This window comes from Protomyctophum bolini (assembly GCF_963924005.1).
Source record: "Protomyctophum bolini genome assembly, chromosome: 7".
Taxonomy (NCBI): Eukaryota; Metazoa; Chordata; class Actinopteri; order Myctophiformes; family Myctophidae; genus Protomyctophum; species Protomyctophum bolini.
In genome coordinates this window covers 17,044,519-17,059,490 of record NC_137868.1, presented here as the reverse complement: position 1 = coordinate 17,059,490, position 14,972 = coordinate 17,044,519, and the positions used below count along the sequence as shown (strand labels likewise).

Here is a 14,972-nt window from a genome sequence, read left to right as displayed (position 1 = left end):
GCGCGACTGTAAAGAGGAAACGGAAGTGGGGAGGAGGCTTCACATCCGCTTTAACACTTGCTCATCATCAGAGCGTCCGTTCTCCAGACTGTATGACGGAAGCATTTGAAAATTGTGAGAGGCAACAGTCTGGCAGTCTTTTGCCACAAAAACAAGATGAATACAATAGAGGCTACACACACCCGTCCATGTCTATTGCCCTCACAATGTTGTGTTTCTTGCGTTTTCACTCATTCTCGCAGATCATCACGCGGCCCTCAGCAGCCAATAAGAACTTCCCATATCACGTGCGAACGTCCCAGATTGGGATCCTGTTGTCCAGTCCGAAGGCCGGCGAGGCGGGAGAGAGCTTCCCCCACCATGCTTATGGAAACGGCTCCTTCCTGGGGGACTCGCAACCCAACTTCACTGAGCTCTTCTCCATCCAATCAGTGAGTAGGAGACTGAAAACAGCAGGCAGACTTTGTGTGGTGTGTAGGGTTAGTATGGATGTATGCTGTAAAGCTTGGCCGATGCCAGATTTCTTTGTCCAATTCTGATTTTGGAGAGTCCTAGAAAATCGGTTACAGATGTATTATCCTTATCCGATTTTTGTAAAAGAAAAAGAAATAAAGGATAGAAACCAAAAACATATTATATTTTATATTAAACCCAATGCTGACCTCAGGTTGTATATAGCTACCTGAGTATGATCTTTTTCTGTTGCTTCTGTGTATCAAAATCACACTTTTGCCACATAAACAAATGCAATGCAGATTCTGCCAACATGTACTGATGGTACCAGGGTAGGGTCAATTACAAAATTGGGTTGGCAAGATGACACATTTTAAAATCTTATTTTAATGGTTTGTCAAATGTTTATAGTCATGTTGGTTTCATATAATTAAAAAAATCATTTGCACCAGTTTTACAATGACAATTACAGAATGCCACAAATGTGGCAGTATTTGAGGACATGATGCTGAGAAAACCTCTCTTTTTTAGTGGTGCAACCACTCCTATAGAGAGCTATGTGTGTGTGTGTGTGTGTGTGTGTGTGTGTCCCTGTGTCCCTGCACGGAAGTAGCACATTGTCACCACCAAGTGTCACAAGTGTCACTGTCACTGCAGCCTAACCAAGGGGGCAGTCAGACAGATATTTTGTGAAGCCACTAAGGAAATCGGGACTTCCTGAAAGTTCATATAATGGCCTGTTGTGGTGCTGTCATTGGGCCCAAAAAACCCCATATCTCCATAGAGGTCCATGTATTTGGGCCCAACTTCACCTAGACTGTATTACCTTAATAAACATGGTCATGAATAATTTCTGCTTCCAGTCACTAGTTTAAAGTCTCATTTATCATGTCATAATATTCTTTTTGGAAAATGATGGTCCCATTTATACAAATAAATTACCATAAAGTCGTGTATGTTCTGAGGGGCGTGGCTACCGTTACAGTCTATGATCGGGAGCCACCCCCGTTCGGGTCAAAATAAAAAACAACGAAGAAGAAGGGGGGAAGTCCCGCCTCGTTGTCTGGGCCAGCCAATGGCCAGCTGGGCCCAAACGGATCTACAAAGATGGCGACTTACAGTTCAAGGACTGACAGGCTTCATTTTACGTCCATATCAGACCCGGAGAACGCCATATTTTTTTACAGTCTATGAGCCTAACACATACAGACAGAGGCCAGGGAGGAGAGCTTGTACAGTACAGTACAGTACAGTGCAGTGCAGTACAGTACAGTACAGTACAGTACAGTACAGTACAGTACAGTACAGTACAGTACAGTACCACTCACTTCAGACGGTTATGATTTTTTATAATTTCTTACATGAGAACATTTAAATAGATTAATCTTTGACAAATTATGTAAAAATAAATAACATTTTGCAATATATGATATGGTTTATTCCACATTTCATTATTCCACAGTTTTCCTGTATATTATCATATTAAAGAACTGGTCACATCAATATTGACACAACTTACTTACTTAATCCTCTTAATTCGCTGTGGAACATCAGGCTGTGCATGTGACTATCTGGGGAGGGGAGTGAGTACTAAAATAGGTGACCACGAATCCTATCATTACACATCCCTCAAAAGCCAAAAGATCGGCATAGAATACAGTCCCCTCAGACAAATGGCCCTGATTCTCAACATACTAGTATTAGACCCTCACTACTAATTATTAGCACATTGACATAATTTCTTGACAATTCCAACCCAGCCAAATCATCAATCAACAAAAAATGTAATTATGAAACTCATTTGATCTAAACAACCAAAACCCATATTTGACCACAGTGACTAATACATTGAGAAAAATCTGAAACGTACAGACACAGAGTGCACAGCTTGAACATTGAGAAAAAACCTGGCTGCCCAGGGAGAACAGGCTGTGCTCTCACTTCTTTCATGTAGATTGTAGATACAAGAAAATAAGAGAGTGTAGTACCCAGGCAATCCCCTACTTGTTGGGTGAGAAAGGCCAATGTTCAAGGTCAATAAAAAAATTATCAACTCTTGTTAAAAAGGTCTCAAATACTAATCGGTAAAGCGTTAACTATTGTATGCGGGATCAACCAAGCGTGGGTGAGATAGTGGAGTCTCTGAGAGGCTGTTATCTGATTGTATTAAACCCCCAGAAAGCTTGTCTGTTGGAGACCAGAGACATGATCCTCCATGGTCATTAGCCACTTCATTGCACAAAGGTATCGCACATTGAAAATTGCAGATGTACAATCTCACAATGCGTCATGGATGTAACGCTTATAGATTGGCTATATTTGGCTAAGCAAAAATGTTAAGACATTTGGGCGTTTCTGCCATGGCCCTGTCACAGCCCCTATCACCATTGTAACATGTTACCAGGCCAGCCACAGTGCTGTGAGAGGCCTGATGTGACAGGTCTTATCACAGCCCTGTCACAGCCCTCTGACATGAAACTCATCATCTGTATCATGTCAGTATCATGACATGGTCAGTGTCATGTCAGTATTATACATAAATACAAAATGTTAGGGGACATTTGATGAGTGAGACATCATAGGGCAGTGGTCTAGTAGTGTTTTGTTTCTGCACACAGAGGTTCCTTGTTCAGAGTCCCAGGCTCTCTCTCTGTAATCTGAAAACGTACATGACTACAGAGATATTGTGTAGCAAGTTGAATTATTTGTTTAATGTTTCACAGTTACACCAATTAACATTTGTGTCATAATTTCTCCAAATATTTGATCAATATTTAATTTGTAGACTTTCATTTTGTAGAGTATAGTAGAGGATAATATATACTGTAGATTGGAATCCAAAAGGTAAAACAATGTATCACACGGGGTTGCGTGATCTAATCTCTAATGCATATAAAACTGGGGGTCCTTGAAATGAAAAAGGTTGAGAATCGCTGGTGTACGAAAGCTCAGCTATAAACCCTGCCCCTTCCCCAGGACCCGGTGAAGACAGTGGAGGAGACTGTCCCTCGCAAGGTGCAGGACGTCCCGAGGAACAGCGAGCAGAAGATCATCACCACCGCCGCTGAAGACCTGACGGCCACGGCCCTTCCGCTGCCCCCACCCCCCATACCTCCCCGCCTGTCCACGCACTCCCCGCTGGTCCCACCCCGACTCCCCTCCTTTACCGAATACTTCAGCATGCAGAGCGGAGGAGGAGCAGGGATGGGGACAAAGGCGTGAGACAGAGAGAAAGGACAGACAGACAGACACGAAGGTGAGGTCGGGCTGAGGGTAATGCATTGAATACGAATATAAAGCAATGCGCGAGCAAGATGAAAGGCACACGGCGGAAAGTCATAAAGGGGAAAAAAATGTAAAGGTGAGATAAAGAAGAGAAAAGTCATTGGAAGCGTGTGCGTAAAATGGAATCCTTTTTAAATGTTCCATTTTCACCTTTGGAGATGGAGAAACAACAAATAGGAGTGGAATAGCTAGGAGGAGTTGGGGGGGTACTGTGAGATAGGGAGTGCTGAGCTGGTAAAAGAATAAAGAAGCAATAAATATTTGATGTTGACCAGTAAGCTGCACACGGGGGAAAGAGATGACAACGTGGATGTAGTCGAGAGCAAATAGCTGTTCGCAATTGGGTGGTGGGGTGGGGTGGAGGGGTCTTGAACAGAACTGGGTGGTGGGGTCTTGAACAGAACTGGGTGGTGGGGTGGAGGGGTCTTGAACAGAACTGGGTGGTGGGGTGGGGTGGATGGGTCTTGAACAGAACTCTTTGAAATCGTTTCATCGAAGTTCATTTCATGATGAGGCACCAGCGGTGGCGTGAGAAGGAGTTGTAAATAGTTACAGGGGGAGAGCGCTCCCACTTTATATATCGTTTTAAGGTTTTTAAGGGATTCGTTTTTTCTTCCTTTTTTCCCCACATCATTGAATTTGAATTGGTGATGTGACCATCAGAATTATCATTATCATGCCATCAAAAACATTTAAGTTTTTTATTCTTTTTTTTATGTTTGACACATTTTTTATAAAAGCATAGATATTTACACTATAGTTTGTTTATTTAATTTATTCCCTTATACAGTATGCCTCCATTGCACATGGTTATATTGGATTGATATGCTGATGTATAATGTACAATGTCACGTTTCTTGTGGACACCTGTACTTGTAAAACAAGCATGTTTGTATCGTACTTCCCATCCCTGAATCTGAGATTACTCCATGTGACCAGACGTGCTTATTGTGTGTATTCAAATCTATACTTTTTTACATGCATACGATAGGCTATAATATATATTTTTTGAATGGGTCAATTCTGTTTCTGACGGAAGGGCCCCCTCACATTGTTCATAACACTGTTATGAACTGTCACCCTTGAGGGTCTTTTCGACCACAAGAACTAAGCGAACTGTGCCGTGCTGTTCTGCTGTGTAATGTATTTCATGAGTTCTGGATTACTGGGTGGGTTACTTATTTTGGCCCTGCTCGGGAGGTTGTACTTACCCTGAGTTCTGGGATCCCAGAACTCCAGACTTGTAGACCTCGAAAGATTGCAGTTCTACAAGTCCTGTGACCTTGTAGATTCTTTTGGCCTTTTTATTTGGTATCTTTTTTTTGTATTTTCTTTATTTGATTCCTCCCCATTGAAGGGTGGTTCTGGTTATATTGGAAACATAAACAAACAACATAAACATCACAGTACTTCACAAGTTCTGGAATATTTCAGATTCTGGGTTATCCTTCGTAGTCGAAAAGATCCAATAGTTTTAGTTTGCTATTCACTGGAGTGCTTGCTTAAAATGTTTTATTTCTCTGTGTGTACAGACGTTGGTGAATGTACTAATGCCCTAGAGCACAAGGACAGGGGTGACACAGGTACAGCACGACGTACCCTAGTCTTGTTTATTAATGTTTTCTCTCCATGAGACATTCACAATTCCAGAGCAAAAGGCTGGTTCCATTGTTTGTTTACCACAAAGTAATTCCAATGTCATTCATCCACACAATACTCGTGGGCTGTTCACATTTGATTGTGTGAAAACGTCCCTTGCAAAGACAAAAAAAGAATTATAGGTGAACTGTGAAAATAACACTACTGTACATTCTGTTTGTCCTGCATGGAGCACTTTAATGTTCCTCGTCTTAGTCTGTTTATTCGTGATGATGTCACTTCATGGTCTGCTTTCATTCCGCAGTCACACCACCATCCTGTGATATTCCAACTGCATACACACACGCACGCACGCATGCACGCGCACACACACACACACACACACACACACACACACACACACACACACCTGTAAATAAATTAGACGCTCTGAAAATGCCATTCATTGTCAACAGGCTTTTTAGAGAATGGTTAAACAGTAATAAACACATTTAGCATACAGTAACTCACCGTTTTTACAGTTAAGTTGGTAAGAGCAAGGTAAGGAGAGCCAGTGATGAAACCACATTTATTGCAATACTAGAAGAAATATTAATTTTGTATCTTGTGTGGTTCACTCTGTCTTTTTTTTATGAAACAAAAACAAAAGTGGTTGTTGACAAATTGCCTTCGTTTTTTATCAATGGCTCACCTTGCTATCTGGAGTACATTAGGATCTTAGGACTGTGGTGTGGTATTTGTGATAATATAATAAGAGGTGTTAACTTAGTCCGTGAAACAAAATACCTGAATTAGAGCACTTGTTGTTGTCTGGTTGTTAATGTGTCTCTGATTCATATTCTACTGATGCCTATATGGTTAAGGTTGCCATGACTTATTTAACAGACTTTTGGGAGTTTGCCAGACTAACTTGACAGGCTATCATTGCTTTTAATAATTGTATACAGTACATTGACTTTTTGAGTACAGGACAAACACGCACGCACATACTGTACGGACAGAAGACGAGAAGTGGCGATAAAAATGAGATTGTGTAAGCATGACAGAAAACAGCACAGCTTTTAGGCTACTCAGAGAAATCTGTTTTAAGAGCACATCATATACTGTAACCACTGTTCAAATGCATTTTAAATGTGTCAAAAGATTATATATACTGTATGCTGTACATATACACTTTTTGCCAAAATAAAGATGTTTTATTATGAGGCCTTGTTCCAAGTGTCATTTGTGATTACCGTATGCATGAGTATGTGGTGCAGCTGCACTTGGGGCACTCGCCTAAAGCCATTTATCAAACTGTAAATCATATTTTGAATGCAGTCTCTTTACAGGAGTACATTAAAGTAGAGCACCAAGGGGAAAGATGAGTAGTGATATGGCTGACTGAGTAAAATAAAACAATCTACCTGAAAATAGATAGCTATAAGTGAAGAGCAATTTCCGCAATTACCATATCCGCTATTTCCATTTCCGCAATTTCCTCAATTTCCATTTCCGCAATTTCCATTTCCACCATTTCCGCAATTTCCACAATTTCCATTTCCACCATTTCCGCAATTTCCATTTCCAACTATTAATGGCAGCTGGGTTTCATCATTCAAAAAAAATAGAATTCTGTCCGTTTAGCTATAAAATAATGTCAGGGAATAGGGATACACAGTATATGTCTTTCATTTGCATTGCATCTCCCCCCCCCCCCCCCAAAGCTTTTATTTTCGTTCGAGTAATAGTACAACTCTAATAGTATTACTTATAATAATGTAATTAAAGATAACTTCATTCAGATTTATTTGTTTTTATTTCATTTTTCAGATTTTCATTGGTGGGCCAGTCATAATGGTCCCGCGGGCCTGATGTGGCCCGCGGGCCTGAGGTTGAGTATCACTGCACTATATCACTGCAGTCTTCGGCAGAAGAGTGATCATAAAACTGTCCTTGACTTAGCCTTACATTATTAGCGGCGTTACCTTCGCAGATGGACTCTTAGCATATTCTCTTCCACACAGTCATTATACATTTGATCTAGCGATAACTTACCGTATGTACTGGTGCTGTCTGAGGCAAGACTTCTCAACAGAACCAAACTAGTTTAAAAATCATTTACCACAGTTGCCATTGTAAAATTGTCACATTAATGTATACACATCATGTCTTTTTATTATTATTTTCCATATAGAAAATTCAACAAACAAGACATACACAGAAAAGAAAAAGGAAAACAAAGACAAACAAACATTGAAATTGTGTCATGGTGTTAAGATCACAAGGATTGTCAAGCCTGAAGAAGGTCCGGAGGGACCAGAACGTTGCATTATTAAAAAGAAAATACTCATGTACCGAGCAAATACAGTGTGCGGGTGTATTCTATTTCTTTCATTGAAATCATCTAATCAACACATGACACCAGTGACGCAGATGTTAGGCGCTGTCTGTCAACTGTTGTGCCCTCTCCTCTCTGTAGGCTTTGAGCAGCTGGTTGATCAGCGACAGTTCATTGACCTTTCTGACAGGGTAGAGTGGTGGGAAGGGGTTTCCTTTATATTCGAGCACGGCCATCTTAGCTTTGTCCAGGTTCTCCCTTCTGGGAAGCTGTGCGAATCTGGTGAAACCATCTGTCATGGTCTCAAACCTGGGTGCAAGGACCTTGAAGAGTTTAGGGACGAGGTCCTTCTCCTGGACAGACGTTGGAAAGGGGAAACACCTTCAATTAGAGAACCGTTCTATGTTGTTGACCAATTTCAAGTCAACACTAGTGGGGCAAATCTATTGCTTTCAGGAAGTTACAAACAAATGCCTTGCACATACCGTGAGCCAGAAGCTTGCCATTTTCATCGCCTTCTCATCCGTGTCTCCTTTTTTGGCATACTCTATCAACTAGGAACAGAAATACATGTGTTCAGATTAGAATGGTGGTGTGTAACATGTAAAATACATGAACTGCCCCTAGCCTAAATCTGTGTTTTAATAATTTAATCCTGTCTGTGGCTGATTCTGTCAGAAGTCCCCCCCCCCCCTCTATTTGTATATACTGTACACACGTTTTCCTTTTATGCTAACCGTGTATTTGATGATTTCCCTTTTTTGCATAGAAGTCTTTAAATGTTTTGATGAATTGAAAATGGAGGACCCTGATGTAAACAAGTCTTAGTGTTTTTTCTGGTTTTATCCCCTTAAGATTTTGTATTGACTTGTACTTTCCTTGAACTGTACCAATTCTTTAAACTATTCAAATCAATAAATTCAATCAATCAAAGTTCCCATTGGCCATGCGTAGATGGCGGTAGTGACGGGGCGCATCCGGAATTACGCTCAACGTAAACAGGAAGTAAACGAAGGGAGGGGGGAATGGCGTTGGGCCCATAGATTTATGGTTGGGCCACAAACGGGATTAAAACACTTCTTTGTTGAAAACTACGGACTAAGATTGCACAAGCACCCCGCGGGCCTCTCTAACATTTGGCGCAGTAAGCATCTTGTATTTTGTACATGTTCAGAGCTCTAAGGGCTCAGCTGGTGCCCGTGCTCCCCCACAGGGAAATGAACACTTGAGTCTGTCAATCGACAAAATACATCTAAGAGAGTCTACATCTGAGTGTGTGAGAGACAGAGATAGATAGATACTTGGAACACGTGTAACGTTTGTTGCATTAATATTAGCCCCGAACCGATACGTTCCCTCAGTGAGCGTAGGAGCTACAGAAGGCTCCTACGTAGTACGCTCATGCTGTAGCCCCGAGAGCCAGAGTACAGGGTTTGAGGAAAGGGTTCAAGGCTCAAGCCAAGGTTGTACTTTGTTACATCTTGTATACAACATAAGAGTAAAAGTAACACGTATCGGAGCTACATTAACATCAGTATTCAGTAGCCTATGTTTTGGTCATTGCTAACTAGCAGCGTTAGCTAACTATCAGGTCACCTTTTCGGCATAGAACTGAACTTCGTCTGCCCGAGCATAGGTCGTCTCTATCCTCTCGTGGCGGACCAGTCCGGTCAGAAGGTTCCGAAGCATGTTGATCCTGGATTCAGGGCCCAGACCCATCTTCCTGTGCACCCGTCCATGCGATATCAACAACTGCAGTGCCAGCCGCATCTTTCCCGATAGATTATGCTATCGGTTTCAAATGAGCAACGTCGTCGTTATTTGGTTTTGTACATCAAGTCGGGTTGCCGCAGGAAAATGTTCTCTAAACTCTAAATGAAGTAAATACAACACAAATACCAATCCAATCTATGTGCCGTTTTGCTTGCTTACTTTGACTTTGGTACGTCGCCAGGTATGTCCGATTTGGAAATGGAAGTTGTGAACAGAGGTTCCTACCAGACAGTGTTGCCAGATTTCGCAAGAGAAACGAGCGGCCATGGTAAGCGACCACACACACACACACACACACACACACACACACACACACACACACACACACACACTTAGTTAGTTAGTTAGTTAGTTACTTTATTGACACAAATGTATAAAACATTGGGTCCAAACAATAATAAAAAACCCATGAATCAAAAACTTAAAAAAGGCACAATACATTAAAATATACAATACACAATACAGAAACCCTTTACAACAGGAGCTTTCTATTGCTCCACAAGTGACAGGCAGGCATGTGTAGCATATTAGCAATTGAAATACAAGGGGTCATCAAGCATGCCATTCCGCTGCTGTATGTTGGTGAAGAACCTGGCTTGCTTTTCTCTCACCAAAGCTTGCATTGAAGGCAGTCCTGCTTCTAACATTATTAACACACACACACACACACACACACACACACACACACACACACACACACACACACACACACACACACACACACACACACACACACACACACACACACACACACACACATCTTTTTTGTCGTTGGTCATAGTTTCAAACTCACTTTGGGTGTGTGTCATCTGTGGGAAGTATGTGTATTGGTCTCTTGGTATAGTGGGCAGGTGGTTAGGAAGTGTAGCTCTATTTCCACCACATTTGTGTAGTTTTCCTAGTTTTTCTTTAAAATATGTACTATTCAGTATTTCTACATCAATTCAAAGGACCTTTATTGACATGAGAAAACATGTTTACTTTGCCAAAGCAAGTGTCATAATATAAACAGTTAAACATTAGTTAAATATACAGTTGAAGGGGCTACAGCATTGTGTAAACAGAGCTATGTCACATATGGTATCACTATCATGTCAGTATCGTGTCGGACCTGTCTGTTTGATGTTTACCTGGCTGGTATCTTAGTAGTTTCTTATTTCTCTATTTGCACTTGCACTATGAATTTATGATTGTTTACCCTGTAGTTCATGTCTACTCTGATTTCACACTGTAAATTCACTCTGAATAAGTGTCTAATCCCTAAATTGTAAATTAATAAAGACAATGCATGCCTTCTCATAGGCTTCTCATAAAAAAAAGAAAACCCAAGAACATTTTGTACCATGGAAGAGGAATGTTTGGCCATGCCAATAAAGGCAAGACAGGTGAGGCCAAAATATAGGCCTACTTGAACAAATGAATTAATGTATATTTGTTCATTACAATTCATCACATGCACTCTGTAAAATAGAGAAGAATTTACTAAGAACAAAGACGATGTAATGCATTATGGAGTGACAATATTGTCTGTGTATTTTTTGGTATGAAATATATTGTTTTTCTTTTAATGTAATTCACCAGTAACAACAACATATTATTTGGAATAAGAATGGCTTACAAAAGAATGAATGCCTCTGGGAAATAATTGCTTCTATCAAGGAATACTATCATTCATAAAATATAAATGTATAAACAACACAACAGTGGTCTTTAAAGAAGAACTGCTATTTTATTGTTGTTATATTAATGTTGACGTAGACAGCGATTCAAATACATCTGGGCTCTGCCGAAGGAGATAGTTAATAGCTGGCCATTGTGGTCTGCAGCCAGTCAGTGAAAATGCAGGTCTGATCCAGGGAAAAACATGCAAAGAAAAAAAACATTTAATTTTAGTTTATTTCACTCTGTCAGAAATAAGAATTAAGGCTGATTTATACTCTGTTGTATGTCGGTGTTGCAGAACTATGTACATATGCTCACACGACAATGTTGAACTTGTGACCGTGTCAACACCGTCATCAGACAAAGCATACATCAGGCTTATTATGGAACATCGCTCATATAAAACGATTGATGTCATAGAAGAAATCAGTGGTTTGTTTTCTATGGAAGCATAAAGCTGACAAAATTAAAATGAAATCACCTTAGCGTAGACACCAGGGTGGTTCCTCTCAGCACATCCAAATCCCCAAGACACAACACCCTGCAGCTCACCGTTACACACGACAGGGCCACCAGAGTCACCCTGAGAGAGAGAGACACCAATTTCAACATCAATGCTATTCAATCAGAAATGTGTGCCTGATGGAACCACGATGGCACATACCTGGCAAGAGTCCTTGCCTCCCTCCAGGTATCCAGCACAGAACATGGCTTCAGTGATCATGCCAGGGTAGGAGTTGTCACAGTCCTCATGGGACAGGATTGGAACATCCACACACTGCAATCTATTGCTATCAGCATCTGAGAACAGACAAGAGACCAGCAGAAATATAGGAGAACGAGAGGAGAGAAAGCAGACAAATTTAATATTAAAGTCATCATCAAACAATGGAACTTTGTATTGCATTAAGAGGCATTTTTGAAGAGTACATACTTTTACACATCCAAACAAAAACATGGAACCTTTTAAATTACAGACAAGTTAGATCTTTAACTGTCTAAATCAGTGGTTCCCAAACTGTGGTTTAAAACCACCATTACCCTTTTCGTGTCATGCACCCCCCTGTTCGTTGTTCGCACACCACAAGGGGTGCACGACACGAAACAGGAAGTAACAGGTGGTGCACGGCCAAAAACGTTTGTGGACCGCTGGTCTAAATGATAACCACATATAATATAATAATAAGTAGTAGTAGACTAGTAGTAGTAATATATGAATAATATTGAATTTCAATAATAGTCCTTCATTTTCTGCTACATGCCACCTACCATTGTCCATAGTCACACCCCATCCAGAGACTTTGCACATGGTGCCAGCGGGGGCACAGGAAGTAGGCAGAGCCACAGGCTGCACATACTGGTTGAGGGTGGCGGGCTTGCTCAACTTGATCAGCATGATGTCTCTATTGACGATCCAGGACTCGTAGTTGGGGTGAGGGATAATATGGGTAGCAGAGATGGTCTGCTCATTGCCATCCATAAACCAGCGGTTGTGATCACCAAGAACAATGTCCATTTTGCTGGAAGAGTTTAAAAAAAAAGTTCCGCAGGCAGTGAGCTATAAATCATGATCCATGGCATGCTCAAAACAGAAATATAACAAAAGCTCTTTTAATAGCGACAAGAGTTTTAGCCCTAAATGCATATTTGCTATGCAAAGTGCAGAAGGTTATGTGAACTTGGAGGGGAGTCTATTTGTTAGAGTTGCACAGGTTCAGAGTGTCTGATAAATTAGAACGTCTGTCTGTCACAAAAATGCACATAACTTTGCGATTAACAACACTTTGGGAAAATAATTTATCATTGATTAACTGGTCATAGGCATCAGGAAGTTATATAAATAAACTGACACCTTGGCAGAGGTCTGTGCTCTATATGGAACATACTTGCTTCCAAATGTAGTTTCTGCTTGCCTCAACCTGTGACCTGAGGTCCAGAGAGGTTCACTCCCAAGTTGTCCCAACAAGGAGTTATTAATCACAGTCCATGCTGTAAAAGTGTAGTGATATTATACCGTACAAGCCATAGCTGACAATGCAGAATGACTGAGGTCATGCCAGACCTGTAGATCTCTACCATAGGCCTATAGCAGAAGACAATAGCCACCCCAAAAAATATATTGTAAAGAAAATGGTGGGGTGAATTATGAGAGCATGCAGTAGCAGTAATGACATCATTTCTGTCACCTACGTCTGCACTTAAACACTGACCACCACTTACGGCTTGTAGCAGTGAGCGGCAGACACAATCCAGTTCTCGTTGACCAGGGAGCCACCACAGAAGTGGTAGCCAGAGTTCAGAGACACCTGATGGGGCTGGGAATGAAGCTCGCACTCATACCCGCCTACGATCTTGTCATCGTCGTCCATTGCAACTGAAAACATACATGTGTTCTTGTGTTATCCATCTGTAGTATCTGATAGCACCCTTAGTCATCAATCGCATCTCGGGAAAGGTACATTCTAATACTAGTAACATTAATGAATCACGTAGGCTAGTGATATTGTGAACGTGGAATACAAGTATAATATGTATAGGCTATATGAGCCTACAAATTTGTATTGTGCCAAAAGCCCTCTCATGATAGCAGCATCCATACGGAACAATGGCAGAATAGTTCTCTTTGGCTGGTACACTGATTAGGCTCTGAAAGGCATTCAGTTGTACAGGATTTGTACTTACAGGCAGCTCCAAGGAGCAGACAAATGACCAGAAACCTCATGGTGGCTGAATGGGATGGACAGATTTCTTTCTGAATACTGTATGTTATGGAACGTTTTATCCCCCTCATAACTGTATAGACACTCCCCTGATTTTGTTGACCAATCCTAATCCTATACGCTCATTACAAGTTATGCCAATGAGCGTGCGTGGGTAGCGCAGTGTCAAAAGTAGCTGCCCACCAATGTGGTGTGACGGGGTTTGAGGATTCTAACTCGAATCCACCGCAGTGCATCTGTCTTTGTCGAGCGTCTACTCTATACAAACACAATTGGCACGACATGTTTGGGGAAGGGAAGCCAGACAGTGATATTTGTTACTGCACACTGGGGCTGGGACGTCAGCGGGGTATGTTGGGCGGGAGGAGTAGGACAAAGGCTCTAGTCTACATGCTCCCTTTGGGGGCTCTTTTCACTGGCAGGTGAGCCAGTAGGGTACAGCAGTGACAAAAAAACAGAAATGTGTGTGGGGACTGGGGTGGAATCTATAGGCTATTGGGATGACTAAACAGGGGTAAGCTAAAAAAAATAATACAAATGCTTATCAAATAGGCCTAATGGCCCCCAGCTTCAGGCTGTCACTGTGCAGAGTGACTCAAGTATGTTTGCTCGATCTGATCCAACTTAATTATAGCATATTACACCATGTTTGGTACACGTTATCTACATCCTGACCTTGACACGCGGCCTCCGACCGTGATGCCAGATGGTGGCTCTCTCACCGACTCCCTGGAAAGCACACTGGAAAAACCAAGGCACGTGGACTTTTTACACAGAACATCCAGCTCAAAGAAAGAGCGTGACCCATTTTTATGGGCTGCAAGTATATCAATACTAAATATCAATTTATTTTTAGCATTACTATACTATATATATATATGAATATATACTGTATATATATATACTGTATGCTAGTTTGATGCAGTAAGTTGTCCGTCTCTGTTCCCTGGAGTGTGCAGTCCCTTCCTTGGAAGGTTTTTCTCTTTTTTGATGTCTATGCCTGCTAACTAGACTTGCACCTCCTACGGGTCTTTTTGGATGTGCAGGAGTCCCTTTTTTGTCTCATATATATATATATATGTGTGTGTGTGTGTGTGTGTGTGTGTGTGTGTGTGTGTGTGTGTGTGTTAGATAAACATGGGGAATGGCCAACTAAATCT

General features: G+C 41.3%; 3 protein-coding genes across 3 annotated transcripts in view; 1 reads left to right on the top strand and 2 right to left on the bottom strand.

The window, feature by feature from the left end:
• Positions 1-4,004, top strand: part of tmem145 (transmembrane protein 145) — a 43,513-nt gene extending 39,509 nt beyond the window's left edge. Inside the window, exons 14-15 of the mRNA XM_080767595.1 lie at positions 243-431; positions 3,430-4,004. Of these exons, the coding sequence (XP_080623721.1) occupies positions 243-431; positions 3,430-3,675 (435 nt within the window). The 3' untranslated portion in view covers positions 3,676-4,004. The remainder of the gene's footprint in view (positions 1-242; positions 432-3,429) is intronic.
• Positions 4,005-7,452: 3,448 nt separating this feature from the next.
• On the bottom strand, positions 7,453-9,630 carry mrpl17 (mitochondrial ribosomal protein L17). Its single transcript, XM_080768422.1, has 3 exons — positions 9,254-9,630; positions 8,143-8,211; positions 7,453-8,010 (listed from the first exon to the last, which is right to left on the bottom strand). The coding sequence occupies exons 1-3, from the start codon at positions 9,425-9,427 to the stop codon at positions 7,756-7,758; spliced, it is 498 nt and encodes a 165-aa protein (XP_080624548.1). The 5' UTR covers positions 9,428-9,630; the 3' UTR covers positions 7,453-7,755.
• A 1,599-nt stretch (positions 9,631-11,229) lies between these two features.
• LOC308318375 (trypsin-2-like) lies at positions 11,230-13,820 on the bottom strand (the record flags this gene model as incomplete). The annotated part of the gene is made up of 6 exons (XM_080767903.1): positions 13,775-13,820; positions 13,313-13,466; positions 12,362-12,612; positions 11,757-11,893; positions 11,574-11,675; positions 11,230-11,277 (listed from the first exon to the last, which is right to left on the bottom strand). Exons 1-6 carry the CDS (start codon positions 13,812-13,814, stop codon positions 11,230-11,232), a joined length of 732 nt encoding a protein of 243 aa, XP_080624029.1. The 5' UTR covers positions 13,815-13,820.
• Between the last annotated feature and the right edge of the window lie 1,152 nt (positions 13,821-14,972).

Excerpts from the sequence above, each read along its gene's own strand:
- mrpl17 (XM_080768422.1), bottom strand. The coding sequence starts at position 9,427 with ATGCGGCTGGCACTGCAGTTGTTGATATCGCATGGACGGGTGCACAGG. Across the intron at positions 8,212-9,253 it reads TTCAGTTCTATGCCGAAAAG|TTGATAGAGTATGCCAAAAA; the intron begins GTGACCTGATAG and ends TTCTGTTCCTAG. Across the intron at positions 8,011-8,142 it reads TGGCAAGCTTCTGGCTCACG|GAGAAGGACCTCGTCCCTAA; the intron begins GTATGTGCAAGG and ends ACGTCTGTCCAG.